The following is a 12,471-nucleotide window of genomic DNA, read 5'->3' as shown; positions in this document are numbered from 1 at the left end:
TAGAGTGCTCGACACACTCCTTTGACCCTTTCATCATTCTCCATCCTTTTCTTCTCCAGATTGTTCTTCCTCCTCTGTCTCTATTTTTTTAGAAGAATTCTCAAAAATTCCTCTCAACACCTCGGACTCTCTCAGACTCTCGACTCTTCCCTTTTACATCTCTTTCAATTCCACAGGTCCAGTTGGAGCTTCTTTACCTTCCTTTCCAGACATTTAGACACATTACAATAGAAAGGCAATGTGAGAGTTACAAAATTCTCAAGTATCTCAAGTTTGAACTACTATTGGTCTAGCCATCTCGTGTGCAGAAAATAGTTTTCTTATTCTTATCTATATTGAAGTTCACATAAAGTATATGAGTATTCATAATAGTCGTTCATAGAAATGAATAAAAAAATTTACAATATTTTGATAAATTAGACCATCTCCCTTAATTATAATAATCATATGGGACTATTGCATTTGAAAATTATAAGCATTCAAAATGTAGCACTAAGTATAACCAAGACATCTCTCAATATGGATCCACATAAATAAATTTCACCTCATACATTTTTCACTAAGATTTTTCTTTAGGGATTATCTCAGGCATGTTAGCGCACACACTACAATATAATTTCTATGCATATTCTCATAGCACAAAGCATTATACGTATAAAGCAATTCCCAACATTTTGAGTAATGCTTTCCATTTGAAACGCATATACTTGAATTATAAGTTGAAAATAAATTTAAATAAATATGATATCAAACCAATAACTTGTTTCTCCGTGAAATCTAAGTTCAAAGGGATTAAAATCAAATAAAGTTTAAGATTAAAAGAACATTAGACCACAAAATACGCAAATAGTGGGCTACCAAATTTAAATTCATTTCAAAACTAATGTTTTCTCTAAAATCAAAACATAATGACTTTATACAAAAATCATCATTCAAAATACCATGGAATTGAAAAACTTAATGATAGAAAATATTTAAAATAAATTATCCAGAAACAAAAATAAGAGAAAACATTTATAATAAATAAAGCTGTAAATCTCAATAAGACAAGAGTCTTACTTTGTTCCAATTTTTTATTTGATGATTGTGACTTTCTTTAAACTTTGTCCTAGCTTTCTTTCTTTTAGGTTTCTAATGTATATCTATTTCTCTTAATTCCTTTCCATCTCTTTTTCTGCATTCTCACAACCTTTTATCTTTATTCTTTCTGTTGATATTTATTCTCTTGCTCTTTCGGTGTTGGTGACTTGGAGAGGAGGGATTAAGGATTCTTATGGAACAAGTAACCTTAAGTGGCATCTTATCGAAGGTTTTTGTTTTTTGGCCTAAGTATCTTATCGAAGGTTTGATATTTGCTCCTTCCAAAATAAATTTCTATTTTGTCACATGTATCCAGTGGTTGCTTATTCCTAAAGAAAAGTTTTTTTCCCCCTAGACTCCTCATATATAAATTCATGATTAATTAGATGTTTATAATATATACTAATTAATAATTTTTAAAATGGGGTGCTACATTATCCATCTTCCTGCCCACTGCTAATGAACGCCCCCAAGTGCCTCGCTAATTTCCACCCGAGATCAATTGCTCATTGCCCTACTTTCGGCTTCAAATTATTCATTTTTATTATTTAAAAAAAATTCCTTTATGCCCCACTCCGCTGGAAATGGCGAAATGCATGGGAACTACTGCGTCTTCCTCGCTTTCTCAGTTTACGTTCTCCATTGCTTCATATCACTCGCCCCACCTGAAAGGCCAAACTTGTCGTATTGGAGCACCCGAAGCAAGATAATATTGAATTTAAACGTACCGGGTAGATAAAAATATGATCATATAATGATATTTTGTGACTGCATTCAAAACAGAATGAACAAACCCCATGTTCCACATTATCTACATCTACAGAAGAAACACGATAAAGAACGAGGTTAGTTAATTGACTCAAAACATAATTATCAGCCCCCCACAAGGTTGTGTTTATATATTTATAAAATCAAATTAAACTGTCTTCACATGCGATGCTGCTGTAGCCGCAAGAGTCTGGAATATGCCCCTCCGGTCGGCTCACCAGTTCGCCATGGCTGCCTTGCTCTACGATGCGTCCGTCTTGCACCACCCCGATGCTGTCGACGCCCCTTATGGTTGACAGACGGTGAGCCACAAGCACCGTGGTTCGACCCTTCATCAGCCTCTCTAGTGCCTCTTGAAGCACACACTCTGACTCCGCATCAAGCGCGCTTGTGGCCTCGTCTAACAGAAGTATTGCAGGGTCCTTCAGAACAGCCCTGGCTATGGCGATCCTCTGCTTCTGTCCACCGGATAGCTGAACCCCTCTCTCCCCGACCGGAGTCTTGTAACCCTCCGGCAAACTACTCACAAATGGGTGCACGTTGGCTGCACGCGCCGCTTCTATCACCTCTGCTTCCGACGCTCCTTCCTTGCCGTAGGCTATGTTATCTAATATGCTTGCTGCGAAAAGAGCTGGTTCTTGCTGGACCAACCCAATCTTGAGCCTCAGTGACTTCAGGTTCAATCTTTTAATGTCCTTTCCATCTATCATCACTTTGCCTGCGGTTGGATCGTAGAAACGTTTGATCAATGCGATCACTGAACTCTTGCCGGACCCACTTGCTCCCACGAGAGCTTGGCTCTGCCCTGCGCGGATTCTGAGATTGAGATCTTTGAACACCATCACATCGGGTCGTGATGGGTAAGCGAAATCCACGTGTCTGAGCTCAATTTCTCCGCGAATTGATTCCACCGGGTCAGCATCGGGGTCGTCTGGGTCGATCTTAGTTTGGCGGTCGAGGATTGCGAAGACGGAACCGACGGCTTCACCGCCCCGGATGATCTCCGGAGCGAGACTTACGGTTTCTGCAACTGAATTGGCTGTGATGACGAGGACGACAAAAACTTTGATGACCTTGGAGAAGGTGGAGGCACCTTTGCTGACCAGGTGCGCACCGTACCAAAGAATGAGAGCTTCGGAGGCGTAAAGAGCGAGCTGGGAGAGGCCAAAAAGGAGGCCGGAAGTTTGGCTGCGACGGAGGCTTCGGCGCTGCGGGACATGGAGCTCTTTACAAAAGAGAGATAAGATCTTGTTTTGAGCGTTGAATGCAGCAACTGTCCTGATGTTGCTCACTCCCTCTCCGGCGATCATACTTGTCTTCGCATGTGCCTTCGCCGTGTCTCCGGCAAACCCTTTCAGAGATAGTTGCTGTCCAATTCAAAACATTGAAAATGTCAGTCGATCGATCAATAAACTTACACTCGAGTAAAACAGTAAATTCATATTGCTTCGAGTTTTTTAAGCTGGAAGGTTATAAGGGGACAGTAATTGCAACGGTAATTTAATTTGATTGAAGGTCATTTGGGTGCTGTCACCAAACAGTTCTTGACAATTAATTATTTAATGCCAGTGGGGCGAGTTAATTCAGCCGGAGGGGAATGCCTGCATTAAGACGACGTTGATAGATTGCAAAAAGTAGATTCTTGACCAATCAGCGTCATTCTTGCACAACTTTGCTATCTACAGAACAGACCGTTTCAGAAATTTGCTCGCACCACTATAGTTTGAAAACGAACTCGAGGCATGGATTCATGATAGAGGCATGGATCGACCCAGAGGAAACAATCAGAAAAGATACGTGTGAAACTCCTATACAAAGTTGAGGTTCCCAAACAAATCACAGGCAAAATTTCATCCCAGGACGTTTATGATTACGTTTTATCATTAAAATCGTGGTTTTGGTTTCTGAATAATTTTAAAGTATATTTTTCTGAATGAGTAACTCCGTGAACATATTTTAAAAAATTTAAAGGCCACAATGGATTGTTAGAGTGGACAGTCGTTGGCGTTGGCCCATTAGCATCGAAATTGATGGCAAGGTACGGAATCTAAACTGGAAATGGATAAATTTACGAGAGTTAATGCTTTCACTGGAAGGAAGCACGTGCACTGTTCGATAATGGTGAGACCTTGTCGATTTCCATTTGTCGTTTAGTGCCAGCTCGTATGTAAAGTTAGATTCTGAATTCTGATTGAGTAAAATGGGTATCTGACCCGGGTAAAAATCTTAACCAAAGAAAGTGCAGAGTTACCCAAAGTCCCACAGGGTCAAAAACAGATATATAAATAATTTCACGAAAGGAAAGAGGGGATGGAAGCATGAGTTTACCTGTGCAAAATTAGCCAGAACAAGTAAAGGGAAGGTAGCGAGGATGAGCAAAGAAACCCTCCATTCCACGATGAAAGCTACTATAAATGAAGTTAGCAGAGACGTCGTGTTCTGCAGAATCACTGAGATCCTCTCAGCAATTGCAGACTTGACATCAGCAGCATCCGTCGCAAGCTTTGCTGCTACAAGGCTTGAATTGTGCTCCTCCTGATCGAACCATCCAACTTCATTCCTTAGTATTGCTGGAATGACACATTTGTGGGCAACATCATGAGTATAGCAATATATTATTGCAACAATATAGTCAAACCTTAAGGTTCAAGTATTAAACCATACCCGCAAGCATCATTCTTCGAACCCTCGTAGTGAGATTTTCTCCCATGATACTGAAGAAGTAGTGTTGTATCAAATATGCACCCACGGCATAAAGACCAGCTCCAATGTATATGAAAACGAACTCCTTGGTCTTTTTCTCCATGGATGCATAATTCTTATAGTAAAATACCTCAATCATGTTGCTCATGACTATTGCAAAAGTTGGTCCAATGAAACCGGAGAGAACAGAGCCCACAGCTCCCATGATTGAGTAAGGCCATTCTGGGGCATTTAACTTGAGCAGTCGGAAGAAATAACCCTGAGGAGCCGGATTTTTCTTGTCCGTTTCTGCATTAGACACCATCTCAATCCGACCATCGGCCCCGGTGCTGTACTGGTAGCTCAGGTTCCTCAAGCTCCCAGACCGGAGGCTTAAAGACTTGGTGGATAGCGAATGGCTCAACCGAGACGAGCGAGTCCGGCGAGTTGATGGGTTGGACAAGTCTCTGTTTCCAACCATTTCTTGGAATCGAATCAGTGACGCATAGGCCCCTGCCTTGGTGATCAGTTCTTCATGCGTCCCTGTCTCAACTACTTGTCCTTGTTGTATAACGGCAATGGAGTCCACGTTTCTTATAGTGGATAGACGGTGGGCGACCACAACAGTTGTACGTCCAACCATAAGGCGGTCCAATGCTTCTTGCACAATACTTTCGGAACCTGCGTCAAGAGCACTTGTAGCTTCGTCTAAAAGAAGGATCTTTGGATTCTTCAACATAGCTCTCGCTATTGCAATCCTCTGTTTTTGACCACCAGACAACTGAACTCCTCGCTCTCCCACCTGTCATAGGACACACAAGCCATAGGTTTTTAACATCTAAATTTAAGTATCCAGAACTTGGATCCATTCCAAGAGTTTTCCAATATACCAACCTGAGTGTTATAGCCATTTGGAAGCAAGGTAATGAAGCTATGAGCGTTTGCAGCGGAAGCAGCAGCTTCTACCTCAACCATGGTTGCATCAGGTTTTCCGTAAAGTATATTCTCAAGAATGCTAGTTGCAAACAGGGCAGGTTCTTGATTCACCAGCCCTATTTGACTACGTAACCATTTTAACTGCAACGTCTTTATGTCTACATTATCCAGTAAAACCTCCCCTGTGCGGCCATTCGAAGCAGCAAGTGTCAGACAAATAACCACAAGCTCCAATGTTTAGTAACGAGCTAGCAAAGCATGTTTAGTTACCTTCATTGGGATCATAGAACCTCTCTATCAGAGAAACCACAGTACTCTTTCCTGACCCACTTCCGCCAACAACGGCCACTGTTTTCCCCGCAGGAAAAAAGATTGAGAAATTACGAAAAACAATGACGTCTGGCCTAGATGGATAGCTGAACGTGACATCTTTAAATTCGATATTCCCATGAACGTCGGGCAAACACTTCCCCTCTAATGCATCTTCCACTATGGAGGGTTTCTGCTTGATTATCTCCATCAACTTGTATCCAGCAGCTTTGCCTTTACTAAACGCCCCTAAGTTTGAAAACGACTGCCCCAGACTCCTATACATATCAATATCAGCAAACACTTGGTTAGAAGTTAGAAGACAAGTCATCAGAAACAACACTAAAGTCGCCAAGTAGGGGTCTTACATGCCACCAACAATGGCCGAGAAAATGGCGGTAAAAGCCTTGCCTCCGTCGGTCTGTCCATTCCTGATAAAGACACCGGCATACCAAAAGACTAAAGCCCAGGACATACATGCTATCCCATATGTGCACCCTAAGCCTAAACCTTTAGCCATTCCGGCCTTGTATCCCAGCTTCAGCGTGTTTTGTATTGCATCGGAATAAGAATTTAAGGCCTTGCTCTCCCCAACATATGAGTAAACAGTTCGAACTTGAGCAATTGCCTGTATAATTTTGCACATAACAGAGATTAGTTACCACCCCGATTAACAGAACGAGTCCCTCGTGAGTAACCTGATTCCTTTTCTCGTTTGGGACCAATTTCTTTGTCGTGTTTATGGAAAGCACTTTATGGGCAAGCTGTTACGGTAAAGGATCTGTCGTACAATTAGCCTGTATTACACTTAAAATATTAGATCATAACATAGTTTTGTTTGAGTTCAGATTCTTTAGCTAGTCGACATGGTACAGAACCGACAGAAGAAAGTCATGATGGATTTCAATATTTTATTGGAAAAGTTGAAAGCGAGGAGCTTTAAGTTTTAATGCCAAAGCTTCACATGATAAATCATCATTTGATCTAAAATTCAACAAAGGGTGAAAATTCATGTGGAAGGAGAGCACGCGCTCACTGCACTCAGAATATCTATCAGTCAGAACGCAAAAAGGAGGAAAGAGATTTTTCTTTTTCTTTTCTTTTCTTTTTTTTTTTTACCTGGATCCCAGGAGAAAATTATTGTCAACGAAAGAAGCTTTACAGATGAAGCTCACCTGCTCGGCGATTATGCCGGCATTGGCATAGGAATGACGACTCTTTGAGGTGAGGCCAGTGAGTGTATAAGCGTACAAGCCACCGGCAAAAGCAATGCCCGGAATCACCGCCACACTCAGAAGCGCCAGCCTCCACGCCGACACAAAACCTACCACTAAACCCGCCAGAAAAGTTGAGAGATAGTGTATGAAATTCCCTACCTGCACGCATAACCCACAATACAAACTTCATCGAGCGCAGGATTTCATTTGAACTATCAAATAGAGGAAATTCAAATTCACTGAACCTTCTCACTAATAGCATCTTGAACAAGCAGAGTATCCGTGGAGACACTGAAAACAATATCCCCTGTTCTAGCGTCTGTGTCGAAGAACCCGACGTCCTGTTTAAGCACTGCCTCCAAATACTTCTTCCTCAACGTGCTCACTTGCCTCTCCCCGGTATACATCCAACAAGCAATTTCTGGCCATTCCAATAGAAATACAAAATCCATTACCGGCAGATAAAAGAAATTAATGTTTTCCTTCTTTTTATCGGCTAAATCCGCAGCTATTTCAGCTGTTATCGCTAAAAATTTCAAACAATTAAATAAATTAATCAAATGTGCGTCATGAATAATTAATCAGCCAATGGAGACACCAATGAAATATAAAGCAAGAAGATTAAAGTTGTGAGATTGAGGAGTGAAAGGTGATGCTAACGAAACACGTGGGCTATCACCCACTCTGCTCAAGTGAACTGGCTCCACTCGTTATATAGTATGGACCAAACAAGTGCGACCGATCTTCTTCATGGGTGAGGACAAGCAAAATCTATAAGGAGAAACGAGTGAATTAAGGAGGAACGATGAAAAAGAAATGTCGTACCCGCATACGATGACATGCAAACGACAAGACCCAGGTACACAAAATACAGCGCATACTGCAATGAAGATCAGCAGGGCAAACACAGTGAGAGAGGAGCTTTTAGATCTCAGATCAGAGATAAAAATAAAAATTTATGGTAGAAAAAAAAAGATTGATATTTGAGAAATTTGAATGAAATGCGGGCCCGGCACCTTTGATACTTCTTCTGTCATTTTCTTCAAATCCATCTGGTTCTTGCCAAACCCATTTACCATTTCACCGAAAAGAAGAAAGAAAACAGGCATGGAGGAGCCATGAACTATAGCTCCTAAGCTGCCAGAGATCATGAGTAACCAGTCATACTTATCTGCAAAAGAGAAGAGGTGGTAAAAGGGCAGACTCTGCTCCTTCTTCTTCTCTGCCGCAGCCAATGCTTTGGGCTCCGCAGCTTCCGCCATTACAACACTACAAAGCACGGTCCCCCAAAGCGAGAGAAGATGAGAGTGATTCAGATTCAGGGAGATTTCAGACTAATTCGCTGTTCAATGCCACGAGGAAGAAGATCTGGGCGAGGAAGTCCCTTCACTCTGGTGAATTAGTGTCCCGGTCATTTGGGTTCAATCAACTAGACACACTTCTCTAGCTACCACTTCCTTTGCCGGAAGGGAGGGGGCAGAGAGAGAGAGAGAGAGAGAGAGAGAGAGACACCGTGGTCAAAGGAAGTGGAGAGAACAAGAATGAGGGAGGAGACAGTGGTGGGAGGTTTGATCTTATATCGAAGCCCGTTTTAACTGTGGGTGTAAATTACAGTCGGCGATCAATCAAAGGCTTGGGGGGGTTTCGTACCAAAAAAGAAAAAGGAACGAGCAAAACATTTACAGAAGAAAATCATTGGGTTTTGTGCATTTGGAAATATATTGTGTTTGGTTTATCATTTTTACATGCCTCTTTATCTGTGAACGCGACCTGTATTTGGCTTTTTGCATGCGAGAACTCCAGGACAGGGTAAAAAAATAGTAGAAAAATAACAGGTTTGATAGTGACAGTGACGGACTTGGCGAAATTTTCAATACTGGAATGATTTTTTCAGAGGATCTTATAATGCTGTCAAAAAAAGAATCGTGTTTTTTATTTGCGTTTAATAAGATTTAAATAATTTAGATCCTTCAAAAATTTGAATTTTGAACCTTTTTATTGTAGATTTTGTTAGAGCTTGAACATTGAATGTAATTCTTTATTCTTCTAGTTTTGGAGATTAGACGGTAACTTTTGTAGATTTCTTTCGGAAGTGAACTGCCAAGAATCCGGAAAAGCTTTATTTTATTCTTATATATATATATATATATATATTGTCTCCGTGAGGGTCTGATCAGTTGTCACATGCGTCATGCCACTGCAGAACCTTTGTTTACATTTAAAAGAAACTTCGTTCAAATTTCAAAGTGACATTTATATTCTGTCTGAGATTTTGATGAAATAATAGTAGGAAAGCAGGCTCCTTAAAATGGGTGAGGTAAATATTTTGAAAAAAAAAACTAATAATTGCAAATGTTACGAGAAACTCTCATCATGGAGGCAAGTATATGAAACCAAATATTTAATTTTTTATGGGATCCAAAATTTAAAATATACGGCGTGGTTCATGGTCCGGTCAAGTTGAATTGCTCTTGCACAGCGTGGGCGTATTTAAATTCTTGAGTTGCTATATAGGAGTAGCACATATAAAGACCCCACCATAATATGAACTTGAACATATGCGATTTTGAGAATTTCTTCTATTTATTTGTTAATTATTTTTTTATTTAAAAATATAATATATTTTTTTAGGAGTTGTATATTTAAAAATATAAAATATTTTTAGTCTTTTGAGATAGAAGAATTATTTTTTTTAAATGTGAATGACTTTATATTTATTGTAAGGTGTTTAATAAAAGTAAATATGAAAAGATGGATTAATAAAAAATAAATAATTATTTCATTAAAAATAAGATTTGATAAAAAATATTTTATATTTTTAAATTAACTAAGTGTTAGATATTGATCAGAAAGATACAGTATAATCACAGTCACAACCTTAATATTTTGATTTAATAATTAGTGAAAGGGAAAGGAGTGGAGAAAGGTGAAGGACTGGGCCCCATAGCTGAAGTGGGAATGTAGGCTGTGCTACTGCATACATAAATGATAATGACACATGGACAGCCACTAAGGTGATCAAATAAATCATTCGGGACACAACATGAGGAACCCTATGCACTACACTGCACTACACAAATAAACAAATAATGTTGTTCACTTCCTATTTATATACTCTCTGAATGTTCATATTATTCACTTCAAAATAATCTATATTTTTCAAATACAGCCTAAGAGAATTTCCCTACAGGCATGCCCATGCATAAATCTTAAAATACACATGATATCTTTATAATATTAAAATAATTAAGAACTTGGAGGTTATGACCTTGCAATCTCCTGCTTCTTGGTGGCTTACGTGTTACTTTCTCTAATTCTTATTATAAAATGATAGTCATATCCTTAAAATTATTAAAACCATAATAGATAAATAAGGAGTAAAATTGAAAAAATTAATCACTCTAATTTTATCTTATAAATAAGTATGAAAAGCCTTTGAAATTTTACCTTGCACTAAGAATCCATTCAATATTGGTATCCTTTCATTCAAAAATATAAAATATTTTTAATTGAATCTCACACCCAATAAAATAATTATTTACTTTTAAATTAATCATATCTTTTTATATTTATTTTTATCAAACATCTTATAATAAATATAAATCATTATAATATGGAGCACTTTAAAAAATAATAATTACATTGTAAAAAATTAAAAATATTTTATATTTTTAAATATTTAACTTTTTAAAAAAAATTTTATAATTTTAAACGGTAAAAGTATAATTTAATAAAGAACAGTGAGGGAGGGAAAGGGCAGCGGATCACTTTTTGCCTGTGATTCTGCCTATGATAACCTATAATTGCATTCATTAATTACAGTCATGACATAATATCATTGTCACCGTCACGCATCTCAAAAACATTCCCCTCTCCCCCTCCCCCCTTTCCAAAATGTCACATCCATCGTCTTTTCCCACTCGGCCTCCTTATTCCTGGCCCACTGGGCTCACCCCATCATTCCCCGCCAGGCCCAACTTCGTTGTCTATCATCTTATCTCTTTCTTTATTCTTCTCCAACCATTCGGAAATTGATGCCCCAAAGACTAGGGAACTGCTCACCCAATCCTTCAACTTCCCTTTTTAAAATATACAAATTGAATTTTGCATTTGCAATACTCTTATTATTATTATTATTCAATTCTACATGTCTTTTGTTGTTATTTTTTATCCTGGGGCATCGAAAACATTTTATATCAAAAAAATTGTTTTTTTTTTCAGTCAATTTCATTTTTATGTACTAAACCGCCCTGCTCTCTAAAGCTCAGGAGTCCTGATATTATAGTTTTTCCAAAGCTCAAAGAAAATACAGGAAAGTGAAAGAGACCACGTAGTGGATTTGGCGATGATGTAGCCCCTTTCGGGAACAAGTGACTGTTTTGGTAGACTAATATTGTACTTGTGCGTGTTTTGCTTGTAGCATATATAATGCATCGTTTGACATGCTTCGACCAATCAGGATCCTTTTTTCTTTAAAGGAAAAAATTGCATTTTAACGATCAGTTATTGGCTGAGGATATAGAGTCAAGACTCAAGATTATGGACCTAATTTTATAGTCCGAGCTCTTATTTCATAGCCTAATTGTACTTAAATGAACAGACTTTGTGTGCATTGAATATTAATTAGTTGCTGTAAGGTGTGCATTCCCTCATAATGCATCATGATTGTTTTACAAGAACATTTATAAGGTTATACTAATTCTTCATCATATGGGCAGCGAAGACTAAATTGACAAATTGATTGTCGTACGCTCTTTCTGCCCCATCTGCTCCATTCATGTCTACTATACAGTTATACCACTTTCTATGGTTTTCTCGGCTGATGTTCTCCCCCGGGAAAAAAAAACGTGTCTTCTTTTTTCCCTGAAAAGGGTGTCCTACAACAATATAAAAAATGCAACTTTCCTTCCTCTTCCAACTTATTCTGTGGGTTTAGATATGGAAGCATGATAATCAGATCGTGTTGCTAATATGATCATATATATGAAGCTTTTTAACTGTAAAACCTTTCTTTCAAGAGCATATGGGGATGGCATAGGGTCGTCGGCCCATCTCTTATATAACAAAACATTTCATAAACCAAGTCGTCAGTGTTTGCTTTTGTGGGGACCTTGATGGAGTCATCATGATTTTAATGATTTGACCAAACCAACTGTACTGGGTATGACACTTCAGATTTTCAAGGCAAGAAAAAACTGTTTCAAGCACCAAGGGCAAATGATGATGGAAAGCACAAGTAACAAAGTCATTTGGATTGTTCACAAGAAACTTGTTTCAACTTTCATGAGTGCTTATGAATTTCACAATGGAGACCGTGTCTCGCTGTTTGGAAGAAACTTCAGACACAATCTTGTTTTCGCAATAAAAACTGCACTAAGTACAAACCTTGCTTCTTTTGGAATCTATTAAGACGAACTTAAAATATAGTTTTTTGTTGGGTCATGAAACTCAACACTTTACTTTTGAATGAAAAAGTGCC

At 38.7% G+C, this 12,471-nt stretch overlaps 1 protein-coding gene across 1 annotated transcript; it reads right to left on the bottom strand.

Moving 5' to 3' along the window:
* Positions 1–1,824: 1,824 nt before the first annotated feature.
* LOC129320453 (ABC transporter B family member 19-like) lies at positions 1,825–8,557 on the bottom strand. Its single transcript, XM_054965920.1, is given in 11 exon segments — positions 1,825–2,048; positions 2,051–3,215; positions 4,177–4,418; positions 4,513–5,332; positions 5,425–5,648; positions 5,737–6,053; positions 6,144–6,403; positions 6,951–7,151; positions 7,238–7,413; positions 7,818–7,872; positions 8,009–8,557. Coding segments are annotated over 11 exon segments (3,747 nt in total). The 5' UTR covers positions 8,255–8,557; the 3' UTR covers positions 1,825–2,007.
* Between the last annotated feature and the right edge of the window lie 3,914 nt (positions 8,558–12,471).

Source organism: Prosopis cineraria, unplaced genomic scaffold, assembly GCF_029017545.1.
Source record: "Prosopis cineraria cultivar Desert tree isolate PC_DT_omini unplaced genomic scaffold, ASM2901754v1 PC1, whole genome shotgun sequence".
Lineage (NCBI taxonomy): Eukaryota > Viridiplantae > Streptophyta > Magnoliopsida > Fabales > Fabaceae > Prosopis > Prosopis cineraria.
The sequence above is the reverse complement of the archived record's forward strand: the minus strand, read 5'-3'. Positions and strand labels throughout refer to the sequence as shown.